Source organism: Nymphalis io, chromosome 4, assembly GCF_905147045.1.
Source record: "Nymphalis io chromosome 4, ilAglIoxx1.1, whole genome shotgun sequence".
NCBI lineage: Eukaryota > Metazoa > Arthropoda > Insecta > Lepidoptera > Nymphalidae > Nymphalis > Nymphalis io.
This window is the reverse complement of record NC_065891.1, coordinates 8,200,943-8,220,540: the sequence shown is the minus strand read 5'-3', so window position 1 is coordinate 8,220,540 and position 19,598 is coordinate 8,200,943. Positions and strand designations below refer to the sequence as shown.

The 19,598-nt window shown below is 30.5% G+C and overlaps 1 protein-coding gene across 1 annotated transcript in view; it reads left to right on the top strand.

The window, feature by feature from the left end:
- Positions 1–7,244: 7,244 nt before the first annotated feature.
- The window catches only part of LOC126768207 (carbonic anhydrase-related protein 10), a 28,845-nt gene continuing 16,491 nt past the window's right edge, over positions 7,245–19,598 (top strand). The window contains exons 1-2 of the mRNA XM_050486174.1: positions 7,245–7,465; positions 13,351–13,586. Coding sequence (XP_050342131.1) covers positions 13,523–13,586 — 64 coding nt within the window. The 5' untranslated portion in view covers positions 7,245–7,465; positions 13,351–13,522. The remainder of the gene's footprint in view (positions 7,466–13,350; positions 13,587–19,598) is intronic.

Genomic DNA, 19,598 nt, shown 5'->3' with positions numbered 1-19,598 from the left:
CGCTTTCTATCGACTGTATCACGGCGAGTGCTCTGAGGAATTATTCTCTCTAATTCCTGCTTCCCCCTTCCTTCTTAAGTCCACGCGAGCTGGTTTTCGATGTCACCGCCTAACTGTGACATCAATTCCATCGCGAACAAAGAAATTTGGCAACTCCTTTCTTTGTCGCACTTCCAAAAAATGGAATTCCTTACCAGCTCACGTGTTCCCCTCCTCTTACAACCCGGGTTCCTTCAAACGAGGCGTGAAGAGGCATCTTGCGGGCCGGCAAGGCGAAGGCGGCTAGTGCAGAACGTTTTTCCCGTCTGTACTGGCCGTCGTCGCGTTTGGACTCTACTACCACTTACCATCAGGTGGAGTAGAGTCATCTGCCCTCCCGGCGAATATAAAAAAAAAAAAAAAACAATTATGTATTAAATATAATATTAAGTCGAGATGGCCCAGTGGTAAGAACGCGTGAATCTTAACCGATGAACGTGGGTTCAAACCCAGGCAAGCACTTCTGAATTTTCATGTGCTTAATTTCTGTTTAGAATTCATCTCGTGCTTTTCGGTGAAGGAAAACATCGTGAGGAACCTGCATGTGTCTAATTCCATTGAAACTATGCCACATGTGTATTCCACCAACCCGCATTGGAGCAGCGTGGTGGAATAAGCTCCAAACCTTCTCCTCAAAAAGGGAGAGGAGGCCTTAGCCCAGCAGTGGGACATTTACAGGCAGTTAATTACTTACTTACTTACTAATTATGGTAAAATAATGCAACTCTATCTGAGTTCATAAAGCATCTCTATCATAGAGCAAATTAAAAAAAAGTATGATCATGGTTAATATCCGAAGATAAAACATAATAAATAATACAAAAAGTCAAAGCTTTGAGCGTCTCCTTTCAGTATTTATCTAATAACTTTATTAATTTGATTCATTAGTGAGTAAAAATTATACAAGTTGCTTATATAGCGCAAATATTTCCTGCAATATTTGTTTTCTTTTTAAGTTAAGCTGGCATTTTTTTTTTATTTGGTTCATCATTGTAACGGGAAAATATTATTTTAGCTAAGGACCATAGAAGTTACAAACTCAGTTAAAACCTGAAAATTATAACAAATTATGCAATGGTAATCAGCTATTGTAATTGTAGTGAAAATACACTAGCAGTATATAGTGTCTCCGTTGTATTGCAATTCCGATTCTAGAGGCGAAACAGAAGTATCTTGTCAACAGTCGAGGCAATAAGATAGCACTTTTAACATTTCTTGCACTATTATTACAGATCGAAGTGCTTCGAACAAACAACAAAAAATATAACATTAAATATGAGTAAATATTTTTTTCTTTGTCTTTATACCAACAGATAGTGTTAATTACAGTAGTGTTCTGTGTTTTTTGTGTACCTTTGTTTTTATTAATTTTATTTAGTTAGTAATTTGATGTGCATATATTTATTTCTTTCCAGCATCACATTTGAAATTTCATTATTACAATTTTAATTGCCTTCCGTGTTTTTTTTTTGTTTGTGATGTCCTCATTGTTGTGTGCTAGCTTACAGGGAAACTTTACGTAGCTTTCTTGATATGAGATCGGTTCGGTGATTGCAGGCTGCGAATATAGTGACAATTTTATAAAATAGTTTCAAAAACAGAACCGTGTCAGATATGTTATTTCTTGAATGGATATTAATTCACTGTTATTTAAATATTTTGACCTGCATTTAGTTTTGTTTTGTTAAATTTAAATATGAAATTTAAATATGCAAGCGCAGCGGAGGGCGCCCTCCAGCCAGGTGGACCGACGACCTTAAGAAGGTGGCGGGCACCAACTGGATGCGGAAGGAAGAGGACAGGGAGCTTTGGCGCACCTTGGGAGAGGCCTATGTTCAGCAGTGGACAACGATTGGCTGTTGATTGATTGATTGATTGAAATATGAAATTGCGATAATTTTTAAATTTGTTATAAATTAACATAATACATGTCGCTATAATATTTCAACTGAAAATTTTAATTCATTTTTTTATAGGAAATATTTAACTTTTGTATCAAATTGTCAGATTTTTATATTTCGTAATTTTCTATTAGACTCAAGACAATATTTTTCGAATATAATAGATATAAGACATTGTAAAAGTATATTTTGAAACGGATAAAACGTTCTTACAGAAGAATATGTCAGGAAAATAATGGCGTACGGGGAACGTCGCCTGTTGAGATAATTTCCGAGACAACGCGGGAAATTGTTTGGTGGTTGATATGATGGACATTGTTTTCCCTTTGGATCGTTGTGTAAATATTTTTATATTCTTAAAAACAACGCTCTAAATTTTTAAATTTTAATAAACGTTACCTAATCCTGGGCTAAAGCGGCCTCTCTAAAAGAGATGAATATGGTTTACGTTCACAGCTGAAGAAAGGATGTATTATTAATATTGATTCGTATTTGAACCCGTTTTTCTGTTAAGATCCATTGATGATGAGGCTTGAATGATCAGCTTAATTTTAATATTTAATCTTAATTATTAATTAACAATGAATGGTTAAATCGAATGAAATATGATAATAAGTATACATTTTTATAACATTAGTAAAATATACTAAAATAAAAAACTGATTATTTAAATTTACAGCTACTCGTGATATCTTGTTGAAATTATGGATAAAGTGTGTTAAAATAATAACTTAATTGTCTTACAACAAAAGTTACTTTTATTATAAACCGTTTACACAGGAAGCAAGTAACTTACCTCGCTCAAATGCCGTATCTTATAAAATTTACGTCATCATAATATTGTCTGTCAGAGACAGTTGGGTCGGTTTATACATTTAAAGTAGCTAGGCTAACTACATAGAAAATTAACGATACTTCGTTCGTTAAAAGTTGAGAAGGAAGTATTGAATATTTTAAATTAGAAAAATGTAACTATCATTATCTTTAAATTATCTGTTGAATATACCGCCATAATGAAATAAAATATAGACATATTTATTCAGTCAGTATCAGTAACAGCCTGTTAACACTGCTGATCTAAGGCCTCCTCTCCCTTTTGAGAAGAAGGTTTGGAGCTTATTCCACCACGCTGCCCCAGTGCGGGTTAGTGGAATACACATGTGACAGAATTTCAATGTAATTAGACACATGCAGGTTTCTCACGATGTTTTCCTTCACCGTAAAGCACGAGATGAATTATAGTCACAAATTAAGCACATGAATATTCAGTGGTGCTTGCCCGGGTTTGAACCTATGATCATCGGTTAAGATTCACGCGTTCTTACAAGTGGGCCAACTCGGCTTTTATAGATATATAATTAGTAGTCATCATTATCCTTAAATTATCTGTTGAATATACCGTCATAATGAAATAAAATATAGACATCTTTTAAAAAAAACTTTAAAGGTCCATTTGCAGGTAAAGGAATTACGAAAAGGCTGTTCTTGTAATGAGTGGAAAGAAATAAATTAATTCTATTTTACACAAGAGCGCTTTAAAATAAGGAGGCGATTTCCTACGGTGCGAGAAATACACCGTGAAATTAACTTCTGGATTCAGTTCACGCTGGACACTTCAGGTACGAAAGATAAACGACTAAATTGTAATTAACTTACTAGAAATGTTGTAGATAGTCTATATTGATGTTCTTAAAAGTAGCCATATTTTAAGTGGCTTTTTTATGTGTATTAATATCATAATAGTAAAAAGATGTAAACGGATGCATTATTTATTTTAGTAGCCTATCATTAAAAATACTAGTGTATAATACATACAGTATCCTGGTACATTATTCACACACGGCCATCTGATCCCAAATTAAGCAGAGATTGTACTAAGGAAACAAGGCAACTGATATACTACAAATACTACTTTTCTTTTGTAAATACATACTTATATAGATAATTACACCCAGACTCAGGACAAACAGACATGTTCATGCACACAAATGTCTGTCGTTTCCTGTTCCAAACATAAATGAAAAAATAACCAGCATTAGTAATCTTATGTATTAAAACTTTCTTAAAATAAACAATTTTAATTTTTTGAAAAACCATCATGAGTATTTATAAAACATTCTTTCGAATAGATACTAATTTTCCTATGTGACTTTCCTTCATGCTATACTAAATTATAAAAATATCTACGTAAATGGTAATTATTACCAACAATAAGTAAGTCTATATCGTTTTAAATTATTTTGTTTTTTGTTAATTCTTTTATTATTTACCTACCAGGATTATGACGTTATTTATAAAATAAGCGATAAAATAAAGCTTCTATCAAAAAGACGTTTAAGTTAAAGACGAAAGCGATCAGCCGTAAGTGTCAGATTGTCCTCGACGTCACTTCACGTCGGCTGGCGTTCATAAAAAAGACAATTTCCCTTATTGCCGCAATCTGTTACACATGTTTCCAGCACGGTTATGTCTACAGCAGCCCTCATAAACGACAAAGTAAACCATAATTTATTACGCGAATTTAGGGTCAAACATTGGGCTCATAAATTCCTTTAGTTGGTATATTATTGCTATCGTTCCGCAATGCTGGACTTAGGAGGAGTTGGTAATGTGTGAGTAATGTTTGTTTAATTTGCTGAAATTATTTTTATTTACCGAATGAATTTTTATTTTTAAGCAACATTTACACACAACTTTATAATATAAAATGTGCTACGACCTTCGAAATTCTTAAATAGTTTTACATAGAAGTGGTATATTTCTAATTATATTGTTTCTGTTTATAAATATATATAAATAGAAAAATAAAATTGTTACCAAATAATCATTACATTTCTTGTTTTCTTGTAGAGATTTGTGCTAGTTCGTCAATAAAAAATCATTTTTAATATTTTGGTGAGATCTATATCTAAGATATTGTAAGTGTGAAAGTAAAATCTTTGACAGTATAGTTAGTAGTAACATATTATTCCACTATCTCCTCTTGTACAAGTTTTTCTCATTCCTTTCTTTATCAAAGAACTATTACCATTCACGTTACAAATAAAATCAATGATTACACAGACTTTTTCCAAAAATACTCCAATTACATATTTCAACATAAAATATACGATCCTACAAAAATGATAGATTTAATTATGTTTATTTTTATCCTCTAGTATTTAGTTAGTAGTTTAAGTATTCCACTTAATAACTTTCGGTCTTAATTATAAACTGTGTTTAAAAAGTGATTAGTTAAACAATGTTGTGTCTTTTTCTTTCGAATCTCAAATCAATTATGACAGGCAGAGATAAATAAGTTTTTAACTAAACAGCCGCTAAGCAACGTCTATAAGTAAGGCCGTATATGTTTAATATATGTAATATGTAATGATTTATTATCTACCAACTCTGACTTTGCAGTTTTAACTCCAGATCATATTTTATTTATCGACTTTGAGGAATAATAATTATAACATGAATGTAATCTGTATTGTGTTAAAGATTCATATTAATACGGCTTTAGTCCTTAAAAATAAAAAAAAAATCAAACTCTCTCATAAAAAAAATATCAAAATTGACTCCAAAAAAGCATAAAAAGTGGAAATATAACTGAATTGGCTTTTTATTAAAAGGTTTTCATTGAAGGCGCCGACTTTAAAATAGCTTTGTAGCATATATAAAACTTTTTGATAAAACTCAATTGTGTTATTTTTCAGTTTTAGTGCATTTTCCACTTTGCACTTTTTTGAAATCGGTGCTTTTTTTAATTTAAGTGCAGGCATATAAGCGAGTAGTAGAGTGGGCTGAAGAATATGTTTTATAATATATTTACAGCAATTGAAATTATAAGCTTATAAGTTACAATTTAGTTATTTAGCTCGTATATTTACCCTTAATTGAGTGAAAATATTAATCGGCCTAATAATTAGTAACTAAATTAAATTAAATTTAAAACAATCATAATAATACAAATGAAAGTACATTCTACCAAGAAGAACCAGCACGAAACTCAGTAGTTACTCTAGTTATTTATCTGTCTGTAGTTACTGTGATTATATATTTCATTGAAGACTTGACGCGTAAATAAACGCCTAATACGTTCATTAAAATATCTTATAGGGCGAGTATAAATAAAGATATCGACATGTATATTATTATCTTTTAAAGTAATCAGAGCCAAAAAGTCTAAATACTTTTTTGTTCTTTATCACCAGCTCGGTATAGACTCAACTACAACACCTCCCATACGAAACAATCACTTTAAACACACTTTTTACAATAAATATCTTTTAAAACGGATATTCTGTGAAATAACACTCAAAGGCTTTCCAATATTTATATATGACTAAGAATTTGTACGCTTCACTTGAATATTGTATCTATTATTGTTATTTAAGAATAATAAATGTTATCTCCTTTGCTTACAACAATTGAAGATTTTTGTATTTCTCTCTAAAATAACGAGTTTCATATAAAGCAACTTCGTTGAACCCGAGATGGCTCTAACGACCGACACGCAACATGAGAAATGTAAGTATCTCCTGAAAAATACTACCTAAACTTTTGAAAGTCTGAAACATAGCTCTTCTTTTATTCATGCTCTGACATGTGCCGTTTTCTCCGTTGTATACAGGCTTTCTTTCCTAACAAAATAAACAACATTTTGCTTTGAGTTAGGTCCTTTGAAAATGTTTACATGTTTCATGAAAGAGTTCATACACTACTTCGTATTTATATTATTAAAGAAAAATTTTGTGTTATTGATTTAGAACTCCAGTTTATATTATATTAATAAATTTATCGAAGCGTCTATATTTTTATCCAGGTATAGGATAAACGAGTTTGTCTTCACACATCTTAGAACATTTTAAGATCATCCCCACCACTTGATTTGTGTAGGCCGTACCCTTTTGTCACTAAAAACTCTATCTATCTCCGTCTGGCATGGAAAAATTCAAACATTTTCCAACGTTCCGTATCATGTTCGCTTTTTTGCCAATTTATTAATCTCAACTTTATAAATAGGATTTTAAAGGTTAATTTTCTATGAAACATCTTGTTACATTCAACCTTTTGCATCTCAATTCAGAAAAGCGTTATTTGAAGCAAGTTACAAATGATACAAAAAATGATTTTGTCAAACGACTTTGAACGTTAAATTTACGAAGCTATAGCCGAATTTAGATTGGTCAATACAAGTTAAATATGACATCTCGAATCGTAGCAGTAGGTAGAAAACTTGAAAGGTAGGCCAGCGGGATCATGTTGACTGTGGTTCCTAGTGAAACATGCCTTCAGACTTCAGTCGCGCCGCGCACCTTGTACCGCATAGACGGGATTTAAGAACTGTTTTTCGTGAAATGGCGGGAACTTTACGACAATGCTCAAACTTTCAGCTACGATAAAAATATTCTTGTAAAAAATCTCAAATATTTTTGCGTTTCCGAAAAGGGTTTTATTAATATTTGTTATACTTTTCAAGCTCATAGCAGTGTTTTAAAATGTATAAAATTTGTCTTGACAAATCGACATTTTTGAAATAGGTACGTACGATTTTTAATAATAATTAGTAGTTATGCTGATATTTTTGAAAGCACATATGACAAAATGGTGTGTCGTAATAATGCAACAAAAAAAGTAAATTTTTTATGATAAAAATTGAATCGGTTTCTTTAGAAAATTATACTAGTATTATATTTTTTTATAGATTTAATAAGCTTATAAGAATTAATAAATTGTAATACATTGTTGGCTGAAATCAATCTATCGAGTATAGATACAAGTTCACTAATATAATTCCCTTCACTATATTTTTTAATAATTAAAATTTGGAATTTGGAAAACATTTCTAGTAAATTTAAAAATCGAATAAAATCTGTTTTGTTCTATTAGTTATATACCTGTAACGAAATCAATTAATATATGAAAAAATACAAATTTATAACATTTTATTATAGCAAATATTCGGAACTAGTATTTATATTGTAATCTTCACAATAAGAATATATTTGAATTTTCTTGTAATATAATATTTTTTAATCTATTATACTTTAGCATTAAATAATTATTATCATTAAACTCATTATGTATAACATTTATTATTTCATTATATTTCTATTCTTAATATTTTATAATTCAATTAAACATAAAACGCCTAACTGAAACCCATTTAAAATGTATTCGATGGTAAACCGATTGTAATATTCGGAACTAATTCAAAATGTATCAATCGTTACCATAATTTTAAATAGGCAGATGCCAAATCCCCGTGGAAATAATATTCGGCCGAATGAAAATTCCAACCGATGCATTTGGTATCGTGAGCGCCGCTCCGAGGATTTAATTCCCTAGACTGTTGCGAATCGGTGCATGTTTTTTCATTAAAACGCATTCAATACAACGACGACGTGGCTTTGAAAAAGCGAACCTTTTCAAAAAATATTTTCCTGACATTCCAGTCCGCTCAGCTTCCATTCTGTTCACGGCTTTTAGCATAATGTTATTGACATTTTTTGTAACCTTACTGCTTAATCATTTTAATGAATACGCTTAAGTTATCACATTTACTGAATTAATACATCTATTTGTTTGACATAAAATCGAATTATATATTTAACGGTAATTTTATAAACTAAATTGACTAACGAAAACGTATATAATATATCGTTATATTTATGAAAAGTTCTCCAACTGTTAGGTCAGGTTTATATGCACCGTGTTACCGTAATAAATTATTCCACATATAAAAAAAAAACTTCCTAGCAATCAAAAATTCAAGGACACGTATGATGGCTTACACCGTAAAAGTTGTCATAAATCTCCGTCGTAAAGAGGACGAGACACGCGAATTTAACATAGATTTAATTGTTACCCAATCTAACATTGAGATATATAATCAAACATTTTGGTACGATAAAGTCATGTTGCAATTTTATACCACGTTATTAACATACACATTACATACGAAATTCAGTAAATTTGAATTCATACTACTATCTTGCATCCAATTACGCGTAATTACGAATAAATGCGACAGCCGCGATAAACTTTTATGTGCACATAGAACTGAGCAATGTGTACCCTATTCATTGAAACCTGGCTGTCGACCGCGGCTTTTATAATCCATAAAATCATATAACTTTAATTTGCTCAATGTGTATATTTAGTGTATAAATAAATTAGTAATCCTGTTTAGATCCACAACTGTATAAGTTTAATTTCGATTATAGACATTCGAATAATGTTAAAATATTGTAATATGTTTTAATGAAAGCACAAAATAAAAATCATACATGGATCTTAACTAAAGATTGCGTTTCAAATTGCTAGTGGGAACTAGCACTTCTGACTTTATATGTTCTTAAAGGTGCGGACAAGGTTAGATCGTGAGGAAATCTGTATAATTATTATGTTGGATGATTTTTTTGCCACGTGGAGCAGAAAAAATGTTACAGATAAGTTCCAAGCGTTAACACTCCAAAATTTTAGACCTTAAAAGTTTCAAAGCTTTAAATGGCTGTGATAAACTACCCTCATATCCTCTGCCTAATCGAGGGTCAAATATCTATAATGTTCGATTCAATTCAGACTAAGTAAAAATAATTTGTCATTAACGCACAATAATATTGAACAATAAGATAGAAATCTTATTTATGGATATTACTTACCTATCCTACGATAACTTAAAACGAACTTAAAGAAAACTTTTTTTTATATAGAATGTTTGTTTAATATTTCATCGGCGTTATATATACAGAACTTGATTGACTCAGTATTTAGGTTTATATTGGCGTATCGGAGTAGTTAGGCTTATGGTGTATAATTACTATTTTAAATATTTTATATTTTGTTTGACAAATAGACATTCTTCAAAACCTTTTATTTGTTTTACTTCTTCGTGATTTTATTCAAACTTAATTTTATTTAAAGTTGTTTTGTTAATTTTCATATTATATACTATTTTAGTCGATCAACTGCTAAATAGACTTTTCATTAAATCGAAGCAACAAAAGTCGATAACATTATCCCGTTTTCAACTTTGTTTGTTAAATTTGAAGTGACATTTTGTTTTCATTTGTATACGATTTTGATTTTTTTAAATTAAAGCCAAGATGGTCCTTTTTTTGATACGCGTGAATCTTAACTAATGATTGCGGCTTTAAGCCCAGGCAAGTACCAAATAATTTTCATCTGCTTGATTTCTGCTTATAATTCATCTCATGCCTTGGCGAGTTATGGGTCGGTTGAAAATCTACATATATCCACCACCACTAATCAGTATTGGAGTAGCTTGGTGGGATAAGCTCCAAACATTTACCTCACAAAGGACAAGAGGCCTTAGCCCAGCAGGTCATTTATTGGCTGTTTCTTTATATTTTCATTTCTTGTTTATCTACACATTATCTACAACAAGTAAAATCAAACTATTTACATAAATTCACTTAATTTTTTTTAAATCGTTTTTGTAGCTTAGTTGAATGTCATGTCATGATAGTATTAACATTAATTTTATAAATATAACTACCTACTTTTTATCCGTGGCTTCAATCGCGTGCATTATTCCTGGATAATGAATAGCTTATGTCACTCACGGGAATAAGCAACTTTACGCAAAAAAATCACGTCAAACCGTTGCTCTGTTGCTGCTTGAAACAAGAAGAAACGAGCAAGTACTTTTGCATTTATAATATTAATAGGGATTGTGATTCTTGAACATTATCATTACCTTATCGGACTAATATGTTTCTATATGTTTCTTATATTAAAAAAATGTATAACGGTGGTATAAACTGTAAATATTTTATTTAATTTATTTATAGGTATCATTAGGCCTATGTTACAGTTATTCAATTAGTCTACCCAAGCTATAAAAATTCAACAGTGACTTTAAAGTAATTTAAATTGGTATTTTATTTAGCACAATTTAATTATTATGTACTTATAATTAACTTAATTATATAAACTATAGATTTTATAATATTAACCAACAAAAAACTATAATAAGTAATAATTTTTATTATATACAAACAATCTTAGCTGTGCAGCCGCTTTTAGTTGACGGTTTCGTTGCGGTCGTTTTGACACCCTCAGCTCCCATTAGTAAACCGTGAAGCAGGGTTAATGACCAGTTCGCGTGATACCACACAACTTCACGCTTATTTATACGATGGAGCGAACCAACGTAGGACCTTACATCCAAGTGTTACAGCACCGCTACCTATCAAATTTCCATTATCAGCAAGTTTCAAGCGATAACTTATGTAGACACAAATCTCCGCTTTACGAAATTATTACTGTAACAACTTTTGAAGTAGCAATTAGTTATGAATTCGTTACAAATGTACCTTATCGTTCGATATTTTACATCTTCATAATGATTTCTGCTGTTATATTAACATTTGTCAATCTTTTTTGTGGTAATTATACTATTATGCATATTATTTATTACATTTGTTACTATATACATATTAAGCGTTGATCTCATATAGCACTATATTCTTTTGCGTACGGCTACGCACGATACGATTTTATTATGGCATCCTAGAAATAATTTTAGAAAATATTTCGTTTACATTTTGTTATATAATAATAATTTTCTGTATTGTTATAATCTGTGAATATCGTAGAACTATGTGAATGATCTCATTTTTTTTTAAATGTAATTAGTAAATAAATATTTTTGTTTACTTCAATAGAAATTAAATATAAAATAATTATAATTTTTTTTAAATAGAATACTATTTTTGAGTTTGTAGCCAACCCTACTACTTAACAGCACGCGCTGTTAAGTAGTAATATCATATTACAATTTCACACAATACCCTGGTTATGTATAGCCTTGATTTAAGAATTAAGACGCAGAAAATGATTCATGTGTGAGGCCATTAAGCAATTCAATTAGTCATTCTTCGTACGAATAATTCTTTTAATTATATGCCTTTTTAAATAATCTGTTTATATTTTATAATTGTATAAACAATATTCTTATTAGCGTATTCATAAATAGATTAAATCGTTATAATTCCAACCTTTATATGTAAACTATATAAAAAATACAATACAGCTTTAAATTATAAATAGAATACACTCCTCGAGTTTATAACTAAGTATACTTTGAAATTTTATATTTTTCCGTTTATAAAATATAAAATGAGCGAAAGTTTTTGCATTCTTACTTGCATTTGCATGAATATTAATTATGTTAACGACTTAAAATCAAAATATTTATTATTTTATATTTGCGATAACTCAATTAACCACCTGTCATTTCAATTATTGATGGCACATGGCAATTAATGAAAATACAGTTAACAAATCAAATAAGTAATTAGATTTACATGTGCTATAGTAATAAAATTCAAATGAAAAATTCACAATTCTATATTAATCCCATAAAGCAACTCTTCGAATCGTAACGTTACATGTTCGAATCGCGCCTGCATTAATTTATAAAGGCTATGAAGGATTTATGAATGCTGCGCCAATTTTGCAACAGACGTACGGGAATGCAAAAATCTTTCTATTTATTGAATAAATTTGGCAATGTATGTACTTGCATGAGCAAATATTTGGTTCCGGATCAGTTACGTTTAAATTAAACAAACTGAATCTGTGGTTAAATCGTGTACATTCGTTTTCTACGTTAGTACCGATGTTCTCGAAAAAGAACTTGCTGATGAAGAACTGACTCGTAATTATGATTGACATACACTTAAATTATTAAAATTCCAGTATCGGTATTTTAAAGCTTAAATCTATTTTAATATTTTTCATTATTTTTATTCAGTTCTAGTGCCGACGGAAACGAACATTTTAGGGGTTGCCTGTCTTTCCGCCGAATGATAAAAATATTTTTAAAGTGAAAAGTTGACATGTGTCTTTGTCCAACTATGATATGTTTAAAGTCTAACTATATATTATCTCATGTAACCTAAAATATTTTCATATTTAAGAGGGACAACCGCAATGCTGTGTATACCTGTAATACTATACCATAATTTAGTTTTTAATAAAAAATGTATATACAATGTATCGTTATTAAATTAATAAATAAATAAATGTTGAAATTCTAAATATGTTTTTAGCAAAAAAATATTATCATTATCAGTGTAGCCATGTTTTAAATGTTTAATATTTATCCGTAATATAGAACGAGTGATTTTATTTTAATAGTACTTTAAATTATTGCGTTGGAAAATAAAATGTTGACATAATTATGCACTCTCATTTATGTACGTTCATTAATATTAATTGTTTTATTATAAAAAAGTGACGCTCGTGCAACTGAGTACACCTGGCAAAAATGAAACATTTTTGTTTCACAAACGTTTCATACAAACTTAACACATGGAAAAGTTGTATTTAAATTTACCTTTTTTTTTAGTAACTGTTTTGTATTTTTAACAATATATCCATTATTTTGTTTCAGGTGACAGTATGAAACGGAGCAACGAGTCACGTTTTCGGCATTCTCAACGATAAGATTTAATTTATTCTGAATTTAGTATTGACAATGAAAAAATTAAAGGAAGACAATTATTTTACTATTATGAGATCATAGACAGTTTCAAATGCCGGAGCCGAAAGATATGTCATAGACAATGTACAACCTCCTTGGTGCGGCAATAGCGTCGGCCTTACTACAAATTTTACTGTCTTATACAGGTAAGATTTTTAAACATTTATTTTTAAGAAAATATCATTTCTTTTTTTTCCATTAACAGATCAATGTTCAATAAATACATTTGTATAAACAACATAAAATAAAAGGATAGATACACATAAGTGATCTAATGTTATAGCGTTTGTATTTAAAACCCAATGTGAAAACAAACGCAATACAGTTTTTCTTATGTTTTTGTTTCAAATAACATATATTGTCTACTAGTATTGTCTACGAAGCATAATTTAGAAGACGGCATTGATTCGCTACCTTAAGATCAGAAGACTACTAATAACGATTAGTAGGGTAAATGTATGTAGATGACAGATACTAGGCATTTGTCTAATGAATATTGTATCCGGGCTTTGGTTTGGCTATATAGTGTATATATCGTCAAAATACGACAGTTGTACCAAATAGTGAATTTTTTGAAACTATTTATATTTTGGTAAAATATTCACAACACCTATAAAAACGGATCATATTTGTAACCAAGTGTCATTAGCCTAAAGCCATTCTGTATTTATTTCTACAATAGAATTCATACCTTTTTTTATTTTTAAATCTAGCATCAATAATAAAACATTGACGAGAGTTCATTCAGAAAAGTATTTGGGATTACATACAGATAACCGCATTTCATGGGACGTACATATAAATAAATTACGTTCAAAAATATCAAATTTAATAGCTAGAATTCGAGGTACTATTTGATGTTTTTCGAAATCTGTACGATATCTTATATATAATTCAATGGTAAAACCTCACCTTGAATATTTGATTGAAATTTGGGGAACTTCTGCAAGTACTAACTTAACAAAAATTACTAATAAAACAAAACAAAATCATAAAACTAATTTTTCACTATAATTATCTATCTGCTACTGAGAAAGTGTATAACGAAACAGGGATGATGACAGTATCTCAAATATATAAATATAACTCGTGTCTATTAGTGCAAAAGATTTTGAACAAAAACATAAACACAAAACTATCGTTCACAAAAATAGGACAAACACAGAAACGGATAACTAAACGGATGAATTATATATGTCTCATACGACTAAGAACCAACTACGTTAAAAAAGTATATTGTATGAAGGAGCACGGTTATATAACGAACTACCTCATAGCATTATGGATATTCAGTCTTTAACTTTATACAAAAAAAAACCTTAAACACCACATTTTAAAACAGTTCTCTAAGCCCTAAAGTATTTGCATTTGTTATATATTCATGTTGTTATTATATTTTTCTTACAAAAATTAATTGTGTAAATTAGCTTAATAAAATAATATCAATTGCTATACAATTTCTATAAAACAAACGATACGTAATATTGCATCTTGTTTTTGTCATACCCACATTATTTTAAGTGAAGTCTAATTTGTTGTTCTTTATTTCTGTGTACCGCCCTATGTTGTATATATAATATTTAAGTATGTTAATCTTGTTTTCTCAAATATTTAATGTGAATCGTATTCTTTTTTTGAGAAATAAATTCTTTAACCATAAATCTATTGTCTGAAGAGTTGAAAACAAATAAAAATGTATTAAAAACTGATCAAAACAGCTAACAGTATGGATAAACGAAGTTCATTGTTATGAATTCTATTTATATTTGAAATAATAAAATTCAATGCAGCCCACGGCGATACAGGTCAATATTGTTTGGTATCTGAGACGTCGGTCGATCTACAGTTGCACTGCGACACAGCGACGTATAAAACAGCGATAGAAATAAAAAAGAGATAATAATGCTTATAAGTCTAAAGTTAGCTTCCGACATTGCGTGATTCGATAATTCACACTCGACCAATGACCACGGACACCGCATCGATGCTCTTCAAACGTGCGTGTCAGTCTGTGTTGGTCTTGAGATTTGAAGTCATTTGCCGTGTGTTCTCCTTCACTTTGCATCAAAATGCAAATCGTAGGGTTACCGCGCCTTTAAATCTACCGACACGCGGCAGATCCGACGCACCACTACGGACTTCTCTGCGATTCCAGAAACGATACTCTTTACTTTTAACAAAATAATAAAATCATTGTAATATCATTACGCTTTATAGTGAACAAAAGCATTAAGGTATTTAAAATCTTTTTAAATTGTGATCTTGTCACGACGTCGTTCGTCGCACTTCCGACTGTCTCTGTAGCACTGCAATGGTCGAAGTCGGTGAACTATGAAGAAGACAGGCGCGAGGTTAAGCCCGGAAGCAGCTGTGTCGTTCGCGTGCTATTTACCAATTTATCACTAAGCTGATTATATATAGGCTCGTTCCAGTGACATGTTTTATGACCTTGTTTGAGCTTCTTTCGCTTCACACTTTATTTGTTTCCATTAAAATCTCGCGTAAAAGGTTTAATTTAAAACAGTTTTAATGCTATAATTTATTTTAAAATAAGCTGAAAGATAAACTTAAAAGTATCAAGAGTACGTACTGCAATATAAATATAAAGCAAATCAAATATGTACTAAATACGCTCATTTCTCGCGCTTGTTTATTGCTGATGTCGATTAGCAGTGAAGAAGTATTAACAATATTTTATAAATAAAAAGTCAATCTGCCTGTATGTCTAAGGTCACCAAAGTTAATTATATTATCAGTTATAAAGTGACAATCGCAACTGAGCTTTTAATATCTATAAATAATAGTGATAAACTTTAAAAACATTTAGAATTGCTACGAACTCTGACACTAAACGATTTTCCATATATTTATTAATCGATCTTTATGAAAGAATATTGTTGCAATATTCATTTCTACTAAGTTAATACAATTATGTTACCTATTTAAATTATTTCAATGCTAAAATTTTCGTTAAATTTAATTATATGTTAAAAACAGATACACAAAACATTTTCGGTGTATTGTGGTATTCTAAAGAGTTTTAGTCTCTTTACCTATTAAATTACGATAGATTCTTAATTTAATAGGTAAAGAGACTCTTTAGAATTTAATAATTAATTTATCTTTTTTGTATATATTTATATAAATATTTATTAGAGCCGTCGGTATTCAAATAAAACTCGAAAGACAAAGCAGCGTAGGTTTAGAAATGCTAATAGCGGTGACCATCTGGCGAATTAGAGGAAAGCTTGAATGAATGCCTGTGCACCGTACATAAACACGAAAAATAAATTGCATAAAAGTAAACAGGAGTCACAAAAGGCGCACCGCAAATTGTGTTTTCACTGGTAGGTCGGGACCAGGGCGCAGGTGCCCGGCCTTAAGCTCAGGCGAACCGACGCCAAATCCGCATACGACTTTAATTTAACTTTGCTTCACTGAATATTGTTCTTGTAATAATTTCTAGTTATTAAAACACTATAGTATCTTAAATTGATTTTCCATTTTCATTTAACTTAACATTTGGTTGTAGAAGAATTTAAGTTATTTGATAAGTGGTAAACTGACCTTTCAAATAAGAAAGAACTATGTTTGCGGTTTTAAATCACATCTTTAAAATAAAAAGTCAATAATAAGTAAAAATATTTAAGCTACCGAATAATTAATATTTTTTTGCATGACTATATATAATTTGTTTAACTGTGGTGTGGTGAATAATTTATATCAAAATTGATATGAATTGAAAATGAAAATATATTTACGAAATATACTAAATTTAAACCTTATCTATTTTTACATTTATTAGCACGAATTAATCAGCCGCTCCTCATATGTATTCTCAAAATTATATGTTCTATAAAGAAAGTGAAAAAAATCATAATCATAATATAGCTAATAACTAACGACAAATGTGATTTTTGTCACGATTCTATATTTACCAGATGTTTTATATCGAACAAATAATATCTTTATATCAAGAAATCGATATTTATTAGGGATTGTAAAATGGGAAGTGAATAATTTTAGCATATAAATCTTGAAAATTACAGCCTTAATCAATCATCACTTTATTTTAAAAAGTCATCGCAATTAATTCTAAATTAATTTATAAAATACACTTATCAATGACCGCGTTATAATAATTAAAATCAACATAATGGTTAAATTCGATGTTGATATGATCTTTCTATTTCTTTACGATTGAGTTTTATTAAAATACCTATTACAATTATTCGCGTCAATGGAATCTTTGCAGTGCGGCGCGGGTGTCGACGATAAGGATTCATCGCTAGCTGCACTTGCCACGCACAGAACACTCAATGCACCGTGAAATAGCCTATTTTCCACGTGATTTTATTTATTTCATACGTCAATAAAATTGTTCTTCCGTTTTGACTCGCTGTTTCATAATGTCGCCATTACTTGAAATGTTACAAACTTTAACTTCTTTAGCAAAGTGCTTTAATATGCATCCCATAGCACAAAAAGCGAGTGCGAAACTAAATTAAATTACTTTTAATTCTCGAATGTTCACGAACTTACACTATGAATTTAAAATGCACGAATAAGTACGTTCGATATGTCCCTGACTATTCTTGTTTCCAATCCGTTAAGATATTTTCTAGTTCGAACATTTTTGCTTATAGTTTAGAGTCTATATTGGATTGCGCTTTGTTGGTGAGATATATCATATGCCGCACTCAAAACGGAAACTGATTCATTTCCGATGCATGGTTGAAGCTCTTTGTGGAGTTCGTCGGCTGCGAATTGCTCACGTTTTCAACATTTGATTGCGACATCAATGCCATTGAAATATTGTTGTTCGATGGTTGATCGTTTTTCTGCGCTTGTATCGTTATAAAATGTATTAACTTTAAAATTATGGTATAGCCTCAATTTCCGAACGAAATCTAATTCTTCCATACAAAATAATTTCGTATTCCCTTAGGTAGAACCGGCGCTCTGTCTTGCAGACTCGGTCGAGAGTTAAGACTACAAAACAGACGCTGACTGGCATCTCCCAGGCGGGCACTTTCCTCCGTCACGTAGCAATCGCGTCTGCAAAATGCAACAATGCATAAGAATTCAATCTTATGTTTGTTTCAGAGCATTTGCAGTACTAAACGAGTCGAAATGCGGAATAATTTAAAAGTATTTATTTTTACACTGCAAGTAATCTGAGAATGAATTAATTTTCACTTCTTTGCTAATCTGAATCATTTTTATGGAATAATAAGTGTGTCGAAAACATAATTATATTAAAACAGACGTTGTTTATTTTAATTAAGTAAAATTTAGTAATTCATAGAATTCCTACAATGTGCCTGCAGTCCCAGGTGTTGTTTTCGGCGGTAAAGTTACTTTAAGCCGCTGTGAGCTGTATTCACTGGGCTCGTAGGCTCGTAAGCTTGGTTAATGTTATCCATGTTCTTGTATAACAAAGCAATGAAAAAGTCATTAGTTATCGTAACGAACCTTATCCAAATAATAGTAACGTCAGCATTGTGTCTAAAAGGTTAAAGTAATTTACGAAATCGTTCCAATCACAAACTTTAATTCGCTGCGAAAACAGTTACTCGAAACATATTATTAACTGAAATAAACGTGAACGTATTCCGTGAGGCAAAAGTTTGTTGAGTAGCATTAAAAGATTAAAAGTCGACAGTTCGCTCAAGCTGTATCGAATCGAAACTGGAAACGATCTCTCGACTCGACTGCGACATATATTTGCAATGCAGGCGGCGCGTCCGTGGCGAACTTCGCCTGGCGAATGCAAAAATTTAAATTAAAAGCATAAATCAGGCGTGTATCGAGTAAGTTCGAGATTGGTATACATTTTAACTGTACGCTTTGGGATATGTACTACGATGGGTATCGCTTATATATTTTGAAACTTGTTTGCTATTTTAGTTATTATTTTGTATAAGGTGGCGAAAATAATGCACTATGAAACTGTAATAAAATTAAACATTCATTACGGCTTTGTTAAGATAATTATCTCCCATCCGTTAAGTGAGAATATCTTGTAACAAGAAAAGCTACTTCTTAGATAATTACGGCATAAGAATCTCAATTTAAGTATTTTTGAATTAATTGCTCCGAAATATTATGAGTAACATAATTCTATAATCTTAATTAAGAGAACTTCAGAACGCTCA